The sequence below is a fragment of the Lates calcarifer genome, linkage group LG5 (assembly GCF_001640805.2).
Source record: "Lates calcarifer isolate ASB-BC8 linkage group LG5, TLL_Latcal_v3, whole genome shotgun sequence".
In the NCBI taxonomy this organism is placed as follows: domain Eukaryota; kingdom Metazoa; phylum Chordata; class Actinopteri; family Centropomidae; genus Lates; species Lates calcarifer.
In genome coordinates, this window is record NC_066837.1 from 2,075,253 (window position 1) to 2,099,202 (window position 23,950).

Genomic DNA, 23,950 nt, shown 5'->3' on the forward strand with positions numbered 1-23,950 from the left:
CGTATTCATAAACTTTCCCGCCGGTTCAGGAGCCCGGCAGCTCTCATTGGCTGACGGCGACCGCGGGAGTTTCAATCGCGTTCTTTTTGCCGGGAAAAACATTTCCGTCAGCTCTTAAAGGGACAGTGACAGTCTCGCCACATTTCCTTAAATAGTTAGCAACTACAGGAACTTTTGAGCAAAACAAACAATGGAGTAAGTTCAAATAGTGAAAACAACAGCAACAGTTGACTTTAAAACCCGTATTTTCCAAGAACAAACTGAATATAAACATTTAATCAATTGTTTACAACACACTATGTTTTAATTGTAAACTGATCTAAGTGATTATTAATGTATTTATTAACAATAATGACTCATCCTGTGGGCAACTCTAGTTTTTACAAAACATTTATATTTATGCCATGTTTCTACGGTAGCCTAGAGAAGACAAACCAAACTCTGGCTCTAGAGGGACTTCCTCGTTTTTAAATGACCTGAAGGCCACTGTAGACTCTCCCCCACACACTAAGGGAGAAGGTGAGGAAGGGGAGGGATACTCAGCTGGTTGCAATTTGACTTCTCACCACTAGATGTCACTAAATCCTCAGGTCCTATCAAAGTTACAGCTTCAGAGTTTGGTAAATTTCTGAATTCAGAATTTCCTCTAGTATTTCTACATTTTGTTATCTGTACTGTTACTTCAGTAAAGGATCTGATCACTACAGACTCATTAAAACACAGAAACAAAGCAGAAAGACTAAAACAAAAACACAGCACCATCAGGTACCCTTTTCCCCAACAGGAATACATTTATTTGAAATTATTTCAAATGATAAAAACATGGTTGATTAACATGAAATGACCACAGGGTTTTTGCTCTTTAGAGTGGACAAGGTGAGAACATGAGGAGACAAACGTGACGGGGTCACCTGTGCGTCAAGGTGAGTGTACATCCAGGACAGGAAGTGAAGCTCTATTTGTTGTTTTTTGTGTATTTTTTTTAATCACCCACCACTCACCATGTTCACTAATTTACCTGCCGACTGGATTTTGTAGAAACGTTGGCTCGTTGGCAAAACCTCACACATCCATTCAGCTCATTCACCCCTATGGCCAAACATCCAGAGAAGTGCTACAGAGTCCGCTCTATCAAAGACCAAAGCTCACCAGCTGGACCATTGTTATAACTCTTAATCATTTCTCTTTCCTATATTACAAGCTTTTTACAACATAAAAATAGATCAATAACTATGATTACCATATTCCTTAATGTAAATATACAATATTTATTGCATTTTCAAATAGACTTGTTTCTTATTTACTTTGTTGTCATCATCTCCCCCCCAACAAACAAAAAACTGGTACCGATGAGAGTGACAACAGGTTTATGTAAGGCAAAGACCAGCAGGAGGCGCTGCATCACTGAGAATGAAGAGTCTGACCTGAACAAGCTTTTCTTTATGTTCATTTTCCTGCATGGTTTCTTAGTTTGAATATGTACTTAGTGTTTTAAAAGTGAAGTAAAGATCCTCCATCCTCTTAAACCAACAGTTCTCTGGCACTTAAGTGTTCCTTTTTTTCTTTTTGGTTAGCTGCTACCAGCTACAATCTGTACAAACTGCATAGCAATTTATCAACATGTCGTCGTCCTCCGGTCGTACAGTCCTTCTTTAAAGGGCCACCAGCAGCAACAGTAAAATTATAGATTCAGAACAGAGTTGAGAGTTTAGACCAACTTCCCTGGAAGAGGAATTTTTGCAAAAAAAGAGAAAAGAGTTAAATGATCCCTTATAAACTCCTCCAAAAACTCTGCAGCCAAAGATCATCAGAACTTGGTCCAGTAAACAAATAATAGTAATAAATGTGGCCACACACAAGAAACCACAGTGTGTCTGGAGAGCGATGCTGGCTGTGTGAACTACAGTTAGTCAGACACATCAGGGACAAGTTAGGAACGAATGTTTGTGTTACATCGATGTGAATGCGATCCTGATGTAGTGTTTAAGTGCATAAACGAGCGTCGTGCACAGTGTTTCGGTTTTAACCTGCCGTGCAACATCGCCTGAAGATGGAAACAAAAAAAAAAAAAACAAACCCCCAAAAGGAAAGGAAAGCAGGAAACAATCCTCTGAATGTAAAAACCTCAAACAACCAGGAAAGGCTTCCCTGTGTTTCCTGCTTTTTGCCCCATGATCAAAAAGAGAGTTTAAAGTTTCATATATATGAATGAGTGTGGAAACTGCCCCTCGCTCTGCAGTTCATTTAACTCCACCCGCTTTTGGCACACTGAGACAGAGATGAATCAAACGCACCCTCACCTGGCACTGCTGGAATGGCTATTTAAGACAAAACAAAAACAATATCCCCCACATTCATGGCATTATCAGTTTTGTGGGAATTCATGTGCTGAAAATAAAAATTCCTAGTGTTGAATTTTTCTCCCACTCCTCACAAATTACTGCTGACACCAAAAAAAAGAATAAAATAATCATGAGTATGCATTAAAAAAATGTGGAAGTGTTCGGAGTTTGGTCCTGATATGTCGTCCGTCAGCAGAAGAAGCTGCAGAGGTCGAGGTGGTCACAGTCACAAAGGTCGAGTCTGTTTCTCGCCTCCGAGTGGTTTTTTTTGTTTTTTTTCTCTCGTGCAAAAACAGAAAGTGACCGCCGAGTAGTGTTTACCTTTTTTTTTCTTTCCTTTTTTTTGGCCACTGTGCTTCCAGCTGGTGGTTTAGTGTTAGTGTATATATCTGTGTGTGTGTGTTTGTGTTGTAGTGTGTTTGTTATTCAGGTGCTTCTTCACCACTTCCTCCCTCCCGACGCTCCTCCACCCGACTGAGAGTTCAAGTCCTGAGCTGAGGCCTGTTCACCTGCCCACCGGCGGCGCTGGAGGAGCTCCTCTCATCATGGCTGGAAAACACACAGAGGCAGGGGTTACTAAAGGTCACAGATCTCACACTTCACAAACAGAAATGATTAACTCTGAGAAACAGGCTATAAATTCCACAAGAGGTCTAACTGCACCCGTACCCTTGTTGTTTTTGCTGGGGTAGACCTTGTTGAAATGCCTGTACTCCTCCGGAGGTGGAAGGTCCTCGATGGGGTGGAAGTTGAACTTGGATTCAAAGTCGTCTGAGGAAAGAGAAAAGAAAGAAGCTCAGTTAGAAGATTTTTATAGCTATAGTTGAGCAATCACAAGAGTTTGAAATAAACCCCGTCTCTGAAGCTCCTGATGTTCAGTTGGTTTGCTTTGTTTTGGATTTATGTGTGTAAAAGGCAGAAATGAATTATCAAAGAAAGCATTTCATCCTCTTTCCTCCACTCTCTCCCTTTGTAGTACAGTCAATGTTTACACCCACCTCAGACCTCCTTTATATACAGACTTTATGGTGTGTTTTACCTCCAGACAAAGTTTCAATAATGTTAACAGATTCCCTTTTGGCTCTGGGTTTAAATCCATAAAATACTGCCAAATAAATGCTTTTGCTTCTTTGCTTTGACACCAAGTCCTCCTCTACCGTCCTGTCAGTCAACTCTTCTTTCGTTGCGTGATACAACGCAGTTACTCCGCCTTTTTCAATAACGGCAAGGCGGGAATACTGCACTGATATTCCACCTCACTTTCCTGTATCAAAGGTATGAAGGTGGCAGCGGAGGAGGATGTCTGACTCTAAAACAGGACAGGTTCTGATTGATGCTGAGGCAGCTGCTACACGTCACACCTCTGATCCAACGATGCTGCCATGCTGTATAAAATCACACACCGGGACGGTAATATTTCATCTTTAATTCTCATTATTGTCCTGTTTCTTTGTCAGTGTGTTTTCTGCCTGAGCATGAGGTGCAGGAACCCCTGACAGAGTAATCTAGGAACCGTTCCCTCCTTCCTGATTTGTTCCAGTGCAACGGGAAACAAAAAGTAGATCTGTTTGCATGGCTGCGGTGGGATATTTGCCTATCTACAGCCATTCATCACCATCGCCTTCTCATAAAGACACACACACAGAGCTGAGTAGAGTAACTGCTACGTTTAAAAAGAAAACTGAGCGGTGTGCGAGGAATGACAACGTCAGGAGTCACAGCATCTTATTTCATGTAGAAAACAGCAGCCAGTCCTAACCCTCAATTTGAAGCGAGCACATGCTCTCTCTGGGTCGTTTTATTTTCCCTACGTGTCTTCACATTTGAGATCCGTGCTCTGCCAAGATTTCAGTCGCGGCACGTGCGAAAGTGCTGAAGAGTGGAAAAGAAGCCTGGCTGTTTTTTTTAGCAGCAGAGCAGGGGCAGATATTCTGAGATGTAGAGGAAGTAGAAGACAAATAGAGCAGCAGCTGGAGTTTCTACTGTCCTCTGTCTGTCAGTGAGCGGTGAAGAGGAGGAAGGTGAGGACGCTGCAGCCGTCCGTCCTGACTTACCTATGATGGACTTGGAGGAGGAGATGGAGTGGCCGTTCCTGATGGGCGGGGGAGGTGGAGGAGGTCCGGCCGGGGTGCGGGAGTTGGAGGAGATGGAGGAGGATGAGATGGAGGAGGAGGGAGGAGGAGGTTTTCCCGCTCGGCCGTGGGGCTCTGAGATCGCAGAGCTGTTGACGCGGTACGGGGGTGGGGGAGGAGGGGCGTCCCGACCGCCGTTACGAGACCCGGAGGGGGGCACCTGGGGAGCTGCGTGGACAACACACACACACACACATATAAAGAAGTGGTACACAAAACCGAGAACAACAAAACTTCAACAAAGACTCGAGTTGATTGTTGTTGCATTAATGACACTTAGTGCTGCCTGTACTTTGGTTAAATGATCAGTAACTACAGAGAACACATGTTTATGGAAATAACTATTATTTCAATTATTAATCAATGGATTCATTGTTTATTCTATTAAAACAAAAGAAAATAAAGAGTTCATCATAATTTCCTGCCCTCTGTGTCATCGTCACGTCTTATTTTGTTGGACAAACTGAACAAACCTCGAAGATTTTCAGTTTAAAATGACATGAAACAGACTTGAGGAGCTGGAACCAGAGATTTTTTTGCTTTATAAATGACCGATTGATTAGCATCTGTAGATTAATTTATTGCCTCTGATCGACTGAGATTAATCGATGAATCGTGATGGTCGCTTGCCAAGAGTTTACGAAACAAGAGGTTATACTACACCCTCTGAGCACAGCTACTTCTTCAGGGCAGCCTGGACGTTACAGTGAGCTGCTATCGGAAAGTGATGAGAGAAGCTGGAGCTAGCTTGTTAGCATGCTAACCTTCAGGAGAAATAGAAGCAAACACTGGTGTTGCTTTCCACAGCTGGAGACAGCTCTTGGTGAGTAAAGTTTGACGCTGAACAATGTTTCTTCTAGATTGGTAATAAAACAGCAGTTAATGCTAACGTTCGCTATGTAGCGACAGCAAAAACTTAAGTAGCTCCTTTAAATACTGTAAACTAATGATCTAACAATAAAAATGCCAAACTGTGTGTTTGATTGTTTGTTGTAGAGTTGTAACAATTCATTCAGCAACTGTTTGGATAATCAAATGATAGTTTTAGCACATTTTAAAGCAAAAATGTCAAATATTGTCTGTTTTTAACAATAGATAATAAAATACGAGGATTTGATGCTTTTCTTTGTCACACATGAATGAATGAATGAATAAAGTGAATATCTGCGGATTTTTGACTCTTGGTTAAACAAAACAAGACATCTAAAGATGTTTTCTGGTAATTTACAGACAAAATGATTCATCAAAACTAATAATCTGCAGGTTGTCAGTTCCAACTCTAACTTTGTGCAGCACTAATGACACTTCCCTCTCTTGCATGTACTTTTAAATATCAGATAGTAAAAGAGCAGCAGGCTGTAATGAGAGGCAGTGAGGATAAAATATGAGTGTATGTAAAAGTCGGAGGGAAGGCAGGGACAGTGAAAGTGAAGAGGAATGCTGGAATATTCCACAGGGCTTCAGGAATGCAGAGAAACCAGGAGGCCTCGTGGCGAATTGCTCCGTCGTCCAATCACAACACGGAGCTCCCAGCTAACAAGTGCCTTCCTGTTTCGTGTGTTCACTCTAAATTCAAATTATGAATGTGTTTCCAGCGCTCTGAGGAGGACCCAGCCGTCAGCTGACAGTTTATGAGTTTATCGACTGTAGACATCTTAAATTTAAATCCGGTATTTATTTCTACGTCGACACAGAGACGCAGATACAGAGGCGTCTTATATGAAGCGTCCACCCAAACCAACAGACAAAACACAAAAGCAGCTGTAGATATCAGGGGAAATATCAAGCTACAGTACGCTAAGTGCCTGTGCAGACACCTGGCCTGGATGTACGTTACGCTGAGCCAAAGAAAATCATGTCGTTGCCCTCTGCTCTATTTTCAGATCAGGACCTGCAGTGGGGTGTGATCGTACGGAGGAAACGTTTCAACACGGCGTTGCTTTTAAACATTCAGAGATAACGAGTCCAAACTCGTATGAGCATTCCTCCAGCTGAGGACGGAGACCGGCGTGGTCTTCATCTCCGGGACTGTTCAAATGTTAAATAACTGAGTGATGAGTTAGTGCTTTTGGAACAGAGAGTGAAGGTTCATCACCAGACCCAAACTCTCAGAGGCTGAGATTCATGATAAGTGCCGTAATCCTCGATCACCAGGGCCACAATAAACTGATCTATAACCGATTAACTGATCAATTCAGTCAGTGAGAGAAGGTCAACATGGCAGATGATGATGTGTCTTGTTTGTTGTGCTTCCTGATTGGCTATCGTGACAATCCACAGAGAGCGTGCTCAGCTTTCCTCCCCCACACAACAGGATCAGGAGCAGATCAGGGAGGGTAAAAAAAACTCTGAACACACCTCACGTTATTTCGTGGTGTTGTAAAACACTATTTGCAGCAATATTTTATCACTGTTTGGATGACGGTTCACGATCTTACACAACACAGGCAGAAACATGAACACCAGCATGGAGAGAACCAGGTCCAGACGAGACCAATCGAACGACCACGTACCTCTTCTACCAAGAACCATGTCAAAGAGTCTGGAGAGAGTTTACAAGTGAGAGGATCAAAAGAACCGTCTGTGTTAAAATAAACGTTGGAGCGATTAACAAAGACTAGTGAAGATGGAAGGAGATGACAGCGGTTCATTCAGAAAACAAACCCTATACCTGTGAACGTGACTCACTGACTGAGCGTCAGGGGTTTAACGCAGGAACACAGTTGATTAACATGTTCTGTTTTCAGTGCTGTGGGTTGTACCTGCTCTGCGTCCTGGCGGCTCTCGGGCAGGTGGTGGAGGTCTGGCGGACTGCTGAGAGGATGGAGATGGTGAAGGAGGGGGCGGCGGAGCGTGGCTGCGTCCCTGGCTGCCGCCTCCTGACGGGTGTTTTTTGTGCAGGGAGTTGTGCCTCTGCGGCAGCTCCGGAGCTCCGCCCCCGTCTACATGGGACGGCCCGTTGGAGACTGACGTGTGCGGCCTGTAGGGCGGGGGAGGTGGAGGAGCGGAGGAGCCGCCTGTTGGAGGTCTGCTGGAAGACGGCTTCGCAGAGCTGGGAGGGGTGGGGCCTCGGTTGGGCGTCGGAGGGAGGGGCTTCTCTCTGCTGTGGGAGGAGGAGGAGGAGTGCGGAGCTTTCTGGTTGGGGGTGGGAGGGGCGTTGCCACGGCCGCCCCTGTTGAAGGGCGGAGGAGGAGGCGGGGCGGAGGTGCTGTGCTTCATCCCGCCGCCTGTGGACGAGCTGCCGCTGGAGGGGCGGGAGATGTCGGGGAGCGAGGGGCGGTGGGAGCGCTGGTGCTCCGGTGGAGAGGGCTTGTTGGGCGGGGAGGGAGAGGTGGAGCGGCCCGTCGGGGGGCGAGGGGCCGAGGGTCGGGCTCCCGGGGGCCTCAGCGCGGATCTGCCCACCGAACCACCGGCTGAACCATCTGGGTGGAGGACGGAGAGGAAAAGGAAAAACAACACATGTAACATTTATTCTCTTTATCAATCTTTCTGGATTAATCAATAAATCATTTGGCCAATAAAATACCAGAGAAAGAAAAACTAACAGGAGAGAAAAATGTTTAATCAACAGCAAAACACACTCAGAGGTCACTTTATTAGGAACACCTGTACACCTGATAATATTTTGGTTCAAACCTGAGTTTAACTTTATTTTAAATCTAAATTGTAATATTATGATGCAGACAGATAAATTTAAACGTGCTCCATCAGTGAAATCAGTGGATTTCTGGGAATTATTTATATTCCAAATCTCCTCTGCTGTTTCGTGCTCTATGAATGCAGCTTGTGTGAACTTGTGAATCATTTCTGTGAGAAATAAAAGTAGAAGCTCAGGAGAAATGCAGAAAGTGCCTTTTTCCTCAGTTTCTCTTCTGTGTGCAGAATATTCCTGAATAAACTTCTGATGATCGATGCCTGCTGTAACAGCAGTGATGTGTTCGCTCTGTCCCTTCAGGTCTGGACTTTGACTCCAGCTCCCCTCTCTGGTGTGTTTATTTACACAAATGATGAGGATAAATCCAACACACAAATATAAATGTTTACCTCCGACTGGGCGTAGTTTTGGCACACCGCCTTGGAAAAGCCCCCCCATTCCCATTGGCCCTCCTCCTCCAAAACCTCCACCTCCACCTCCTCCTCCTCCACCACCTCCACCGCCACCGCCGCCGCCGCCTCCTGATTCTGGTGAACAAAACGTCAATACAGATAAATATGAAGGCAGAACAGGGGAAAGCATCTAAATATTCAAATACGTGGGGAGTACAGTTTTTTGACACCACAGGGGGGTGAGCTCAGGAAAGAGAAGAGCTGTGATGTTTCTTCAACTAAAAACCTTTAGCAAACAACATTTTGATCAGAGTCAGAGTCGTGCTGAAACACCGACAGAAAGGTGGGGTGTTGAATTAGTTCCTCCTTTCCATGCAAATATTTCCATTTCCTCTTTCTTATTACTATAAAAACGAAGCAGGGACACACAGTGTATTCAAGTCCACAACTCAGACCCAGCTCAGTTACCTGTGCAGAAACCACACCTGTAATAAATCCTCCTTCATGAAGGTTATAATGTTCAATCTCCACTGTCCTGTTTAATAAAGATAAGTAAAGCAACATAAACTTACTAACTACCACAGCTGATGAGTCTGTAGATGTAAAGTCACATTTCTGTTTTACCAGAAACATCTCTATATATCTCTACCAGACTCCATTGAGAAAAACAGGAATTTTACCGAGCAGAACACAGGAGCTGCTGGAATACCACTGCCTCCATCTGTTAGTGTGTCTGTGTTACTGTGTGATTTTCAGCAGTGGAGGAAGCGTTCAGATCCTTTACATAAGCAAAAGTAACAGAAAAGAACACAAAGAAGCTAACAGCTATACTCCAACAACTCCCCTATTCTGCTCAGTAAAATTCCTGTTTTTGTCAGTGGAGTCTGGTAGTGATATCTTGATTTCTCAGTGTGAATGTGAAATGTGACTCACTCTCCAGAATGGGAGCGCTCCGGTCATTGACCGCAGTGACCTTCTTCAGCCTGGTGCCTTTGCAGATGTCTGACAGCAGCGCTCCTCTGCCTTTAGCCTCGGATGAGCTCAGTTTGGGAGGACTCGTGTTCGCCTGCGGGGAGAAGAAACAAAACGAAGTCTCTAAAAATGAAAAGCCTGTGATCACACCTACATCTCCTCTGGTCTGAGTTATAGTGGAACGTCTGTGGACTTTGTTTGTTTGAGTTCAGGCTGCACACGAAACAGAATCGGGGATTGTAAACAAAAGTCACATGTCTCCGATTTTGACTTCTGGTCCTTGAAGCTGCATATTTTACTGTAATTAACCTTCTCTAATGTTCATGTTCAGGTAGGAACACAGAATCATCTGCCCAGGCTTTTTATTTTCTTACTCTCTTACACAGATCTCTACAGTATTTCTCTTTATCTTCTGAATAAAACATGTTTCTGTAAGCGACTATTCACAGTGTCTTAATATTTACCCTGAAGTCCAATGTAGCCTGACCAAATTTCTTAGAAATGAACAAGAAATTAGTTAAAAAATGATGTGCATCTTTCATGAAAGGCAGTAGTTCATACCCTTGCACAGCCATGTTAAGACAGCAGAAACACTGATAACTTTATTTTGTTGTACAGTAAAATAAACTAAAATAAACCCTGTCTGCATATATGTTAAAAACTACTTCCTGTTCAAAGACACGGTTTAGTTTTTAAACTAATAAAGGTCCAGCTGATCTAAAAAAATTAGAAAAATTAAAAATCCAAACAAACTGAACGCTCAGGTCTCAGGAGGTTAAACAAAGATAACCTCTTCAGGGCAGTCTGGACGCTACAGTGACTCGCTATCGGAAAGTGGTGAGACAGGCCGGAGCTAGCTGATTAGCATGCTAACAGTAGAAGGAAAGAAGTGATAGAAATAGAAATAGCTCTTAGCGAGTAAAGGAATGAAGATTGATGCTGAACTCTGACAGCTGCTAATGCTAACGTTAGCTATGTAGCGATAGCAAAGCGTACATAGCTTTAAGCTTATAAAGGCAAGATACTGTGCTGGGCTTTTGCATTAGCGTATACAGGTGCAGCTAATAAAGTGGAGGTCAGTGTATCTTCATTAATTATGTCCCATCATGTGAGACACTGTAAGATCTGATAACTCACCTCATTGAAGGTGGGTGGGGGCGGGGGTCCAGGGGGAGGAGGGGGAGGGGGAGGAATAGGCATCCTGTCCCTGTGTTGGCACCTCTCTGTGTGGGGTTAAAGCAGGCGACTTCCCCGTCTCAGCTGGGACCACACACACTGACTCCTGCAAAGAAAACAATGAAGACCTGAGTGCAAGTCTAAATTTTGTGGCACCGCTGCAAGACGTTTCTTTATTTCAAAGGATGTGTGCTTGCTCGCTTGATCTACTTTTGGTCCTTTTGATGGGAAAAATCTGCAGAGTACACACTGGAAAATGAACTCTAAAAGTTTAGGGCACTTGAGACATTTCAATTTTCATCTGCAATCACATCAGGGAGGCGTCTGATCGGTCCCAGACTCGTTCTGCAGACAGCCAGACATCTTCAGAGACAAGAAGAACAAGGAGTCCTGCAGAAGATGGTCTGGTTCTCAGAGACCTGATCTCCACATCATCATGGAGTCAGTCTGGGATCACATGAAGAGACAGACTGTGGCAAGGACGTGTTCCCAACGTTCATATTCGAGCCCACAGCGGGAAATTTATCAGTCACGACAACGACACTGTCACAATCGGGTCGAATCCGTGCCATCTGAACTGTGCATTTATATATATTTTTTATTTCATTTTTAAAATGTAAACTTTAAAACTTTCTTACACAGTACAGTTTATTTTGCAGAAATAATAAAAAATCCAGTAAAGGAGCAGTAAATCCTCACCAGTGACAAAGCAGAACCAGAGGGCGTTTCACATTTTTGATTCAGAATTGATCATCAGCTGCTGAGTGAAAGTGTTTTATTGTGAAGAGCACAATATTAAAGAGCTTTTATTTTGTCTCCTTTGGCCAGAAGCTCACAACACGGGCCTGTCTCCCTGTGGGTCTGTTAAAATGACTGTAACAGTGAGTATGGTGAGTCATGGGAGGTTAGGACTACTATAAACCATGACTCAGATCAGAGTAAAACACCAGAGAGATAACTGTAGAAATCGTCTCTTACATAACTGAAAAAAGAGATCCCAGTTTCAATGAATCATTTTGCAATTTTCCCTCAATATTCAGCAGATGAACAGACATTTTTCTGCTTATATGTGTATTACATTAAAGAGAAAATGAGATGACGAGCTTCGTTCTGCTCCTTTACAGCAGAAAACAAACGGCTGTTCCCCCTCTTCCTCTAAAGAAGACATTCTTGGTGGACGGAGGCTGTTGCTGAAGCAGCTCCTGGGAAACATCAGCAGCAGTTTGGAGAAGATTTGACGAGGATCCGTGGACGGAGAGAGGCTTTAAATCTCAGCTTTAGACCCATGCTAACAGCAAGACTCAGGGTCTGTAAATCCACAGTGAAATATCTGCACCACTTCGTTCCAATCCTGTTGAGAGTTTGTGCTTTGCAGCAGCAGTCGCTCCTGTAACTTACAGGATCATTTCTGTAGTCCAGTTTCTGAAGCCTAAATCCAAGCTGCAGAAGTAAAAAGCTAATGTCAGGCTACAAACCAAACAGCAAACCAAATAGCTCTGAGCTCTTCTCCAAAAGCCTTTCTTCTTAGAAAGTTAGTGAGAGTTTGAAAGAGCGTGAGTAGAAACACAACGAGGCTGTAAAGGTGGACTGGTGAGTAGATGGGTTTTCATGTTAACGTCCCCGACAACCTCTGTAGTCTCATTTAGACACTCGTTAGCAACCGCCTTTTTTAAGACACGTAAAAGCTTCAAACATCAGGAGTGGGGGATTTACTGACCCATTTTATGTCGGAGAATAAAACCTGAAAATTAAAACCGCAGACAGAATCTATTGACTTTAGGACGAGGGAATGCTAACATGCTAACTTATTCCTGCACCCTGTACTTCCTGCCCGTCCATATAAAACCTACCTGTACCTGAAACTGCTCTAACTGTGTCAGCTCGGCACACAATGACTGACTCAGGTCACTGGATCTCCCCAAACCAGTTCGCTGTCTGGGCCCATTGTTGGCTCATGCAGGCAGCGTTGGCTCCTCACCCCGCCCTCACCCTCACCCTCTTCCCTCTCCCTCGCTCCATTCCTCAGGCTGCCGGGGCTGAGCGTCGGGGCCGGTTTTCACCGAGGGAAACCAAAGGAATCTCACCGAGCAAGCTCACCAGTCAGCGAGTGACGTGGTTCATCAAATGGAAAGGCAGCAGCACAGACTCGGACTGAGAGTGTTTGGGGGGGTTTAAAGAAATATTTCCCAATCTGCTGAGTCCACGACGGCTGACAGAGACTGGTTTCAGTGGCTGCGTTTCCATTAAGCCTGTTATTTATCATCAGACTAACAATTAGACTAATCATCTGACCACAGGTAACACACCCTAAACAATGACGTCATTCAAAACTCATGATATGTACAGTAAATAGTTTGCATTACTTTTAGGAAGAGGATAAAAATAACATGCACAGCTGACCTGTTCAGGTGTTAATCATGGTTTTTAAATCTCTCTGCTTCTAAATTAGAGCTTTAACTTTTGTTAATTGACTTCCTAATCGAACAACTCAAATCAGATTAAAGACAGTTTTCATAATTAATTCATCTTTTTAGTCATTTATTAAGCTTTACTCTGATTCTTATGAATGTAAACTGGATTAAAAGTTTGATTTACACCTTAAACAACCATGAGTTTGGACTCACATCATCTCACAGAGATTAGTAGATACTCAGAATAAAGGCTTGTTGCAGCTGACTTTATTTTCTATTTTTGGGATATCTATTGTTTTCTTTTCTGAATTGCAGCTGATGCCAAGAAAAAAAAGCTGGTCTTCTGCTGACACAAGTATTTCTGCAAAACATTAACAGATGTAAGAATTACTGAGCGCCTTGAATGGATCTAGAAGAACAAAATAAAGACTGTTAAGACTCAGAGTTAAGTCTGTTCTCTGTCTGTTAGTAGCTGCAAAATGAAGAGTGACCAACTTCATTTCAAACTCATTGAGGTCAGATTTAAGGCTCGGTATCGAAACTTATTACTCTTAAAAATAACGTCTGGAATATGTTTGTGACTTTTAAAAATAGAAAACTGTCAAGAGCATAAAGTTAAAACAGCGATTTGTCATTTACAGTCTAAATAAAACCTGGACTTCACTGTTGGTTCATTTGTCTGCGTGTTGTTCCACTTTTTAAAAAGTTCAGAGCGGCTAACATTTACACATTAAAAATGGCAGCTGCTGATGCTGCATCGCTGTTCGACCAATCACTGCACGCTTACATCACTCTCATGTTGGGGGGTACCTGATCTGAAATAGGAGCTAAAAAACCCCCTAAAAATGGCGTCCTAAGAACTGCGACCATTCTTTTTCATTGTGTCCACAGTTCTCCAACTGTTCTTAGGACTATGAAAAAGTTCCTCAGCTTCAAAAACACTCTTTAAAAGTCTGACTTATTCAAGTTAAAGTGTCTTATTCTCAGAAAAGTAAGGCACAGTAATACTGGTCTACTATTGACAGCACAATTCAAGTATTGTGGAGAAGAGCTGCATCAGTTATTTGATTAATAAATCAACAAAAAATGAATCTGCAACTGTTTTTTTTAAACTGATTAATCATTTGAGTCATTTTTCTAGCAACAATACCAAACATTTAAGTCTACAGCTTCTCAAATGTGCAGAGTTTTGCACTTTTATTTGTCATATATGACAGTAAACTGACAGTCGAATTAAAAAAGATATCACCATGAGTGATCTTGGGCTTTGGGAGTTTTTAACAGGCCTTTTTATAACATTTTCTCACATTTTATAGACATAAAAATCAACTGAGGGAATACTCAGACTAATGATGCTGATACTGCAGCCCTACACAGGAGGACATAGGAGATACTGGATGTTTAAAATCTGAATACATGTTGTATGTAAATCTCATATCAGTGTCTCTTTAATACAAGGTTCTGATTGCTTTTAAAAATAAGATTAAAGAATATTTCCTCTCCTCTGCAGCAAATACCTCTTCTCACAAAAACTGGCAGCAGCATGCTGATAAAACCAACAGGTCCTGACCTTTGACCCCCATATTCGGACTAATCCTTTCCCTTCGAGATCAAAGTAAAGTGAGGTCCTAAGTAGGTCATGATCGCTGAGGTTTGGGCTCCATTTAGCTGCTCACCCAAACAGTTGGTAAACAGCCATATAATGGAAAAAAGTTTCCCCACATCAACAGTGTGACGCTGCACAGAGGAATACAGCCAGGGAGGGGGAGAGGGGGAGGTGAGGGGGGAGGGAGGTAGCATATGAGGAAGTTGGATGCTTTTGTGGTTAAGGAAATACACTGAGGCCTGTGGCTCTGTGTGTGTGTGTGTTTCTAGGCTTTTTCTGAGAAAATAACCCAAGATAAAAGCATTCCCATTTTCAGGACACTTTATATTTCTATTCCACATCAGTTCGGAGGGAAACATACTCTGATCTGACAGCTGTAGTTAAGATTTGAAACACAAAACACTATCCAGCAACTGTTCAGACAACTTATTAAAAGCTTTCATGCAAAAAACATCTAAAAATGTCATGGTTTTAGGGCTGCAACTAATGATTATTTTCATTGCTGAATAATCCTGACAATGCTTTGGTCTAAACAACACATGAAAAGAGCATCCTACAGCAGGAGGTGCAGTCGAAAATGTACAAATATTTAACTTACTGTGATGTAAGGTAAAGAAAAGCAGCAAATTCTCAACATCTGAGAGGCTGGAACCATCAAATGCTCTGCACTTTTAGTGACTGAATCAATTGATCGATCAGCAAAAATTCCTGGTAATTAGTTCAGCACTTTAACTGCTGCAGCTCTACGTGGTTTCAGCTTCTTACATGTGACTTTTTGCAGCTTTTCCTTCTTTTGGATTACAGTAAACTGAATAATTTTGGGGTTTGGACGCTTGACAAGACATCTGAAAATGTCACGTGGTGCAGTGGGAATTTATACCAGCTGTTTCTCAATAGGAAATAATCATCAGATTCATCGATAATGAAAACAGGGCTTCTCCAGGGTTCACCAAGTTTAATCTAAGACTATTTAATACCACATATAACACAATTTAATACCTGTTTCAGAGCCATGCTGCCAAAGGATTAAAGATATATAAGGCCTGCAGTGATATACTAAGTGTAATGAGAAATAAAAGTCCATTTATTTCACAGTTTTGCCATTATTCTCCCCAATACTATAATTAATTCATCATTTAACATAACGTGGACATAGATAAGCAGCAGAAAATGAGTGGAGGGATGAATGGATGGACGGATGAATCAATTACAAAGTGGATAGTTAATCAAGACTAAGAGATCTGGAACAATTGAACTGTGGATTTTTGCACAAATCTCTCTTTTTATAACTAATGTTACTGACTAAGACAAGAAAGCCTATTTAAAGCTTCTGTAAATGACTTTTTAAAATACTTTTTCATACCGTCTAAAGCCTTTTTTCGTTTAAATAAAACCTTTTTTAAGACTGTTCAAGACGTGCAGATAGAATATATAAAAGTATACTCACAGAGACCACTTCTCTGCTTCGAGTACTTTTCTTTTTCCTTACATATTTTACTTAAATAAAGTTTATAACGCAGTACTTCTACTCGTAATGGAGTGAACATTACTTTTTAGGTGCAGTCAGGGAGCAGAAAACATACAAACCGTCCGACATGAAGCTCAGTAAAACAGGATTAATCAGGCCTGGGCAGGTTGTGCAGCCGCTCCCAGGTAAATATCCACTGCAACAAACACACCTGGTGCTAGCTTCAACTTAGGCGGAGTAAAAGTTAGCTTCGGCGGCTTCTGACATTTAACTTACCCTGGCTCGATGAAGCGGAGGTCTGATAGTCTCGTCCTCCAAAACAACATGAATGGAAAGTGCCGTTGTGGCAATCCGTGGTCGGAGGAGTTTGTCAAAAAATTAGGATGGGAGGGTGCTGGCAGGTCGCGGTGATGTAACTTAACGCCACCAAAGATACTCGCAGGTTAGCCGGCTAACGTTAGCCTACTGTCGACGGTTCACCAGCTAGTGGCCGTCACTAGCGCTAGCCGCTGTTAGCCGTTAGCAGTTAGTCGTTAACGGTTAGCCTGTTAGCAGTTAGCTGTTTACTTCCCGGCTGTCAGTGGCAGCGCTGTCCGGCTCTCCCTACAAGACGTCTCTGCGATACGAAAGCGCATAGAACAAACGGTTAAATGCGTCTAAGAGACACTTTTAATAGTTTCGCGTAGCTATGGAGAAAAAGTTTACCCGCACTCCTGACCTGCGAGCAGAGCCATACTCCCCGCTGACACCGTTTAATCGGTCCCTGCTCGGAAACACGGAAACGGCCGACCGACACAAAATGGAGGCACATCAGCGCCGCGTTTAGGTGCTTCGGGAAATTGTACCTCCAAACCACAAGGTCGTAATTCATGACCAGCGTCAGGCATGGAGTGAAGTGAGTAACTTTACTGCAAAAAGAGGAACAATTAAACACACTGAGACGCAAAATGAATAAAAGAGACACTAAATGACCACAAAGAGGAGCAAATAACTACAATGAGACGCTAACTGGCCATAAAGAGACACAAAATGACCACAAAAACATGCCAAATGCCAACGGTGAGTGAAAAATGATTAGAAGAGATGAAAAAAAACATTAAACAGACGCAAAACAACAACAACAACAACATGCAAAATGACCACAAAAAAACATAAAGAGGTGCAAAATGACTGTAAGCGATGCAAAAGATACACAAACAGATGCAAAACAACGATGAGACACAAACTGAGGACAACTATGTTCAAAACTAGAAAGACAGTTAATAAAAACAGACTTAGTGGGGCGCCAATGAAACAAAAAGTGCACTGATATCTGTAGAAAGGCTGATTTTAATGTCAGTTTGCTGCAGGACTTGTATTTATTTTTTCACTGTTGTGTAACTTTTACTTTTTCTTCACTGATTGATTCTGTATCAAGAGAAACGTATTTTATTGATTCTATTCATCCCCCAATTTAGTTTTGTGGATAATGTGAGAATAAATACATTTAATATGATGAATAAATGATAATAAAATGTGTTTAAAAGCAGAAACAGTCAGGTGACTGGATGATGTGTGCGTGTGCGCGCGCATGTCGTTACAGAAGTCACGCATGCGCAGGGACAAACACTTCCGGTAAAGATGGCGGTGAGCAGAGGGCTTACGGGACTGTGGAGGACATGCAGCATGTTGTCACCCAGACTCCCTCTCCTGTCCGCCGCTGCTGTCCGGCTACAGAGCTCCGTGAGCGGGGGCCTGGTGCCCCAGACGTCGCTGTCCAGGCCGCCGTGGGCGCAGCAGACGAGCCCGGTCCCGGTCTCGGAGGAGGAGGAGCGGGGTCGACACGCCGCGGTGGTGAGCACCGTGAACCAGCGGATCCAGCGGCAGGACTTCGGGCGACTCTTCGCCGTGGTGCACTTCGCCGGGCGTCAGTGGAAGGTCACCGACGAGGACCTGATCCTGATCGAGAACCACATCGAGGCGGAGTGCGGGGAGCGGATCCGCATGGAGAAGGTGCTGCTGGTCGGGGCGGAGGACTTCACCTTGATCGGCAGGCCGCTGCTGGGGAAGGAGCTGGTCCGGGTCGAGGCCACTGTGCTGGAGAAGACCGAGTCCTCCCCCAAGGTCCACATGCGGTTCTGGAGGAGACACCGGTTCGAGCGCAAGAAGATCATCATCCAGCCACAGACGGTGCTGAGGATCAACAGCATCGAGCTGGCCCCCAGACTGACATGATGAAGATGAAGGCTGGATTATTTCTCACACAGACTGCGGGTTTGTTTGTTCTGATCGATTATCAATATGTAAACAAACATGTCCGGACTGAGAGCGGCGGATTTACTCCTGTAAATAAACAACACGCTGCACAGACATGATGAAATATCCAGTGTCTGTGTTTTCAATACGTCTTTGCCTTTTAATTTGATGAGTATTTGTGGATGCTATTGATCCTTAATGTATTCCTCCAGAAACCAATCAATACTGATCAATTGATTGGGTGTTTTTGACATTAACACCTAAAACTCACTGGGACCAGCCTCACAAACGTGAATATTCTCTGTTTTCCATTTTCTTCTGATGGTAAATTCAACATGTTAGTGTTTTTGACGGTTGGTGAGACAAAGTGAAGACATTAGAATATGTTCCCTTCGGTTTTAAGGAACTTATTTCACTATTTTTGTCATGTTCTGCACTGAATAATCAATGATTAGTGAAGAAAACACCTGTCAGGTGTATTGATAATGAAGAGAATTGTTGTTTGCAGTGATGAAATAATAACATTTTCTTACTTGATACACACATAAAACAATAAAAGCTAATTAATATATTTTTAATCAATTTAAACTAAAACAATGAAGATTTTAAAACTACAAACTAGTTACATTTCATCTTCGCTGCATCTTATACTTTAACTAAACTCAGACCTGTTGTCCTCGTTAGCTCACACTTTTTTGTGCAGTCTAGCAAATCAACAGAGTAAAAACAAAGATGGCGGCGATCTCTGTCAACATGTTCTACAGCTGAGATCAAGACAAGTATCAGAGGAACAAAACCAAGTTGAATCAAGTTTCTGGTTGAAACTTGTTTTTCGGCTCAGTAACATTTGTTGTTTGATGTGACGACAGGACGTCAACATTCAGTTTGGATTTTCCAGCTTTCTGGATGATTATTATGGTTTAGTTTTTACACTAATCAGCTCCTACTGATCCCAAAAGAGCTAGAAGAAATTAAAGATGCAGATAAAATCAAAGCTCAGGTCACAAGAGGTTCATGTGTTCTGATAAATCTGATTTTCTGTGTATCACAGTGATCAAAGACTGTTAAATCTCTGCTAATGAAGCAGCAGCTTCGTCCTCATGGATGAAACAAAGAGTCAGGAGACGGTGGATTTTAACAGTCTGCAAAAGTAACTGTTTTATTTAGAAACCTGACGGCGTCGTCTCCCTGCGGACGACTGATCTTCGAAGGCACTGTCGAACATTTCTGCTCAGAGGTGACGACAACTGAACCCCGACGCTGGAGGTGATGTTTAAATCAGGAGCTTGTCCAACAGGCGAAACAAAAAACGAGAAGAGAATGATCCAAAAAAGCAAATGAGATGTTGCTGTTCACGTTAAAAAGGAGGCTCCCATTTCTAAAACTCAAACAATCCAGGAAACAGCAAATGAAGACAGAGTCAAAGTCGACCTGTCCTGTGGGAACCCGGTGTGTGTGTGTGTGTGTGTCTAAATGGCCGACAGTGACTGTATTGCTAAGGTTTTGATCCAAACGCTCTGTGTGATGTTGATATGCAGAGTTAAGACAAGTGGTTTCATTCATTCACAGGCCGAGGCGAGAGACAGCCGATCTGATTCATGACGAGTTTAAAAAGACGAGTTTGGATTTTTTCTGACGGTAATAAGAACAGGCTGAGAGTTAAAGGTCGCTGGAGTGGTTCCTGATGATGACGGGAGCAGGTTTCAGCACTTTGAGGTCTGAGGTAGTCAAATGACGTGGGTGTCTTCATCCTGGCGGCCGTGTGGAGGTTTATTTCTGGTGGGGTTTTTTTCCTCTGCTCAGCGAGGAAACACCAGAGAGAATTTCATAGAGAAAACGACGGCAGCTACAGGTTTGTCAAAAAGAAACTTTCAGAAACAGATAACTGAGCTGCTCTGCTCATTTGTCTGATTTAAAGCATCTGAACGACCTGATGTCTGATTTTTCTAATTCACAGCTTGTTGTTAGCCCCTTTTAGCCCAGTGTAGCTCTGTAACTACCTCCACTGTCGGCTCAAAGGTGAAACTGCTCCTGCCTCGTTCCACCTGGTTTGGAAGAAGCTGAGTAAAACAGACTCTCACTGGAAATGTGATCTGGATGACGACACCTGATCCACTTTGCATTTACACTTTTCTTGTGATTTTTGAACCGTTGTTTTTGTTGTGAGTACTTTCACACGCAGCACAAGGAGGTTGATTTTTCTGAGCTTTTGCACTGCACATAAAGGCATCACAATCACACAGACTGTCAGAGACTCTGGGTTTAAGGATCCCAGTACTTGGCCCTCAAACTGTCCCACCGACATCCCAAAAATATATCTGCACCCGGCCGTGGTGGAGTATCCCGCATTTTCACAGTCTAGACCTTTAATGTGCAAGTTAGACCTCTAGATGTGGTCTGACTGACGTCTGTGTGCGTTAACGTGTGTCTTTCCTTATCAAGACTGGTACAGCTACAGATGTTGTGTTAATGCCAGGTGTTAACAGCGCTCTGTTATCAACACTTTTGCTTTTAGACATGGCTGTTCCTAATTTAAAACACACTGAGGCTTTAACTCTGACTGCTGCTGCTTCATATTAGCTGTTAATGTTGTTCCTCATCTTTTATGTTAGGAAGTATGAACAGGAGGAACGACCACAGCGACCAATAAGTCTTTACATTTAGTGAGTGTTTGATAAACCCAAACTATCCTTTAAGACTAAAGAAACATCCTCCTCCTGCTCTTTTTAGTTGAACTGAAGTTCAACAATGAAAAAAATCACTGAGACCAAAATTCAGGCCGTGAGTTAAACATGTGGACACCAGAGTAAAGTAACACTCTGCCGACTCTGTTCATTTGCTTATCACCAAACACACAGACTTTGTGATCAGTCAGGCTTCAACTGTTTCCATCCAGTGTGTATGTTTGATCACAAGCAAAGAGCTGTTAAAACGCCAGAATTCTCACTGGAGTTTGGTGTGACATTATTTTCTCATCCTTACAGAATGAAAGGAAACAACCTTCTTTAATGTGTCGAGACCTGGGTCTCCTCCAGCAGCGAGGAAGGAAGGAAACTAAATTTTCAAAACAAAATCTCGAGTATAATCTTCAAAAGCCCGATGAGAATTGTCCAAAAGATCGACTCCTCGCTCTCCTCTGCCGCCTGAGGAGTCTTCCTTGGCTTGTGTCCGTCTTCTGAGGCGTACGATCCCATGTCGAACGGGTTCTGGGGCACCGTCTGATCGTAAAACACCCGCATTTCAAACTCGCTCTCCTGGTGGGACGGGTGGCCGTAAATACCGATGCCCACAGGCCTCGCGAAGTCCCCCGGCACCACCACCACGTCCTGGCCGCAGGTGGCCGACTGCAGCTTGTAGGTGTCGAAGCTCGGCTGCAGGGTTTTATCTGACACGTAGAGGTCCGCGTCCCCCTTGAGGCTTTGCATGTGCAGGATGATCCTGCCATCGTGGTTGAGGCGCAGGTAGCTGTAGTTTCCAGCCCCGATGTGGCCCTGAACCACGTGGAGGAGGACCCACTCGTCGGGGACGCCGTCGTCCTCCGAGGGGCCCAGGAAGCCTCTGGCCTGGGACAGCAGGAGGGCGACGACCAGGGCGCTGCAGCTCTGCATCATGATGAAGGCATCTGTCGATCAGACCCTGCCTGGACGACACCAGACAGCCTGAAAAACAGGAAGAGACGCAGCTGAAAACCAGGATTCTGCTGCCACACCCAGACAACGAGGGAAGCTAAGGCTGCACTGGATTCAGGGCAAAAACCAGTAAAGAAATCCTGCAGCTAACGACAGTTTTGATTAACTGACTCATCGCTTATAAAATGTTAGAATATAGTGAAAAATGCCTGAATGTGTCATCTTCAAACCTCAAAATAAAAACATTTAAAGTGAAATTAAAGAGAGAAAATCAGCGAATCCTCACATTTAAGAAGCAAAAACCAGAGAATATTTTCAAATTTCTCTGAATAAATCATCTGAATCAACACTGTTTTAAAACTATTTTACTGGCTGAATTATTTGGGACAAAATAAAATGATTTAACTGTTCAGCAGTTACTGTTTATCCTCATGTGGATCCCCTTAAAGTTGTTACCCTGGGTCCATTCCTAGGATCCTGTCTGGTGGGTTTTCACAAACCAGATCCCACCAAACAGGATCAAAACCAGTGAGTAAAACCCCAACGAAACACTGACCTGTGGACTCACTGCTGAGTTAGAAATGCATGAGATGTATAAAGACAGTTTATTCACACAATCAGACAAACAAATCATGGTAGTGTGACGTACGTTAACTCCCTGAAAGACTAGACATGGAAATAAGAGTGGGTGAAGCTTCAGAGGGTTTTTCTCTGACAGGAAATGTTTAAGTTCATGTTGATGTGTCAAAACCAACACGAGGTTACAGCAGCGCCCAGTTAAAACAGCTGCACATTAACTTTAGACAGTGGCAGGCAAATAACCGCCCCCCCAACAAAAATATTTATCCCCACGACATCAAAACTTTTGCATGATTTCTCATAAATCTACCAGGAATTAACATACAAACACAAAGCAAGCTGCTGACATTTTCAGCGTTCAAACACAAACCAAAAACAAACTTAACTGATTTAAAAACACCCAATAACAACAACAAAACAAACATCTACATTATGTAACAGATGCCTGAACTCACCACAGTGACTGCAGTGTTCAACGAGACAAACATGGCTGAATAGAAAATAACCCGGAGAGTTACCGGTGCTGACAGAAAGCTCTTCAGCAGAGTTAAAAACAAACTGCTCGGTCTCGGTGAGTCTGATCTTTGATACCGACCAAAACACGTTTTCAAACTTCTGAGCATTAGCCACCTGGAGCACCTGATGCCTGCTTTAATACGACAGTTAACACCTTTAAAAAAACCGTCACGAGACGACTTTCTCATCAAAACAGAGCTCCGTTAGTTTTTAGCAACATTTTCACCCGAACAGTCTCAACAACCTGACGCTGTTTTTGAGTTTAATGCTAACAGCTAACACGGCACCTGCCACCCAGCAGCGCGCACCTGCACAACCCGACGACTTTATAAGAAAAATACAGAAAATTAGTGTTATGTAAAATTAATATTTAGTTATAAACCTGTTAGTTCACAGCGTGTTAAAGCAGGGATAAGGCTACAGCCTGAACTGACAGCTAACTAGCTTCTTACAGTGAGTTAGCGTTCACGCAGCTAACGTCGCTGCTAGCTTGTTCAGCTTGAGCTCAAGTTGCAGCTCTCGAGTCCGCGGGATAAATTAAACCTTTATAATTAAGTAACTAAATGATTAATAAACGTGTATAAATTATTAAATTCTCACTCGTTACACTGCTGTTATTTTCTAATCGGCATCTTCGTCCAAACACAGGTACCTGCTGAAACTTCTGCTCACCTTCTTCTTCTCTGCCTTTAGCTTTAGCTTCACTGCACACACCGCTCACTACTGCCGTCACCACCCCACCGGTCACACCTGGTAACTACACCCACCAGAATCCAAAAGCAGCTTTTAAAGATGCACCATGTGAGCAGAATATACGCTGAAATACAATATTAAAAG

At 43.2% G+C, this 23,950-nt stretch overlaps 3 protein-coding genes across 5 annotated transcripts; 1 reads left to right on the plus strand and 2 right to left on the minus strand.

The window, feature by feature from the left end:
• Nucleotides 1-766: 766 nt before the first annotated feature.
• Nucleotides 767-16,983, minus strand: wipf2a (WAS/WASL interacting protein family, member 2a). Its single transcript, XM_018677366.2, has 8 exons — nucleotides 16,431-16,983; nucleotides 10,631-10,775; nucleotides 9,455-9,587; nucleotides 8,519-8,656; nucleotides 7,237-7,896; nucleotides 4,397-4,642; nucleotides 3,012-3,113; nucleotides 767-2,891 (listed from the first exon to the last, which is right to left on the minus strand). The coding sequence occupies exons 2-8, from the start codon at nucleotides 10,691-10,693 to the stop codon at nucleotides 2,848-2,850; spliced, it is 1,386 nt and encodes a 461-aa protein (XP_018532882.1). The 5' UTR covers nucleotides 10,694-10,775; nucleotides 16,431-16,983; the 3' UTR covers nucleotides 767-2,847.
• Nucleotides 16,984-17,741: 758 nt separating this feature from the next.
• LOC108883854 (39S ribosomal protein L21, mitochondrial) lies at nucleotides 17,742-18,537 on the plus strand. Its single transcript, XM_018677388.2, has one exon. It carries the CDS (start codon nucleotides 17,775-17,777, stop codon nucleotides 18,366-18,368), a length of 594 nt encoding a protein of 197 aa, XP_018532904.2. The 5' UTR covers nucleotides 17,742-17,774; the 3' UTR covers nucleotides 18,369-18,537.
• A 984-nt stretch (nucleotides 18,538-19,521) lies between these two features.
• Nucleotides 19,522-23,861, minus strand: lg5h6orf120 (linkage group 5 C6orf120 homolog). Of its 3 annotated transcripts, none has more exons than XM_018677399.2 (2): nucleotides 23,714-23,861; nucleotides 19,522-22,048 (listed from the first exon to the last, which is right to left on the minus strand). In XM_018677399.2, exon 2 carries the CDS (start codon nucleotides 21,998-22,000, stop codon nucleotides 21,452-21,454), a length of 549 nt encoding a protein of 182 aa, XP_018532915.1. In that variant the 5' UTR covers nucleotides 22,001-22,048; nucleotides 23,714-23,861; the 3' UTR covers nucleotides 19,522-21,451. The 3 variants fall into 3 exon arrangements, with proteins under 3 accessions (XP_018532915.1, XP_018532925.1, XP_050926327.1); XM_018677409.2 differs by having other exon boundaries at nucleotides 23,766-23,842; XM_051070370.1 differs by lacking the exon at nucleotides 23,714-23,861 and adding an exon at nucleotides 23,053-23,077.
• Nucleotides 23,862-23,950: the final 89 nt, after the last annotated feature.

Bases quoted from the DNA above. Each gene is read 5' to 3' on its own strand.
- wipf2a (XM_018677366.2), bottom strand. From the start codon at position 10,693: ATGCCTATTCCTCCCCCTCCCCCTCCTCCCCCTGGACCCCCGCCCCCA. The intron at 9,588-10,630 runs GTGAGTTATCAG...TTCTCCCCGCAG, and splicing joins CCCCACCCACCTTCAATGAG to GCGAACACGAGTCCTCCCAA. The intron at 4,643-7,236 runs GTACAACCCACA...TTGTCCACGCAG, and splicing joins GCCGCCAGGACGCAGAGCAG to CTCCCCAGGTGCCCCCCTCC.
- LOC108883854 (XM_018677388.2), top strand. From the start codon at position 17,775: ATGGCGGTGAGCAGAGGGCTTACGGGACTGTGGAGGACATGCAGCATG.
- lg5h6orf120 (XM_018677399.2), bottom strand. From the start codon at position 22,000: ATGATGCAGAGCTGCAGCGCCCTGGTCGTCGCCCTCCTGCTGTCCCAG.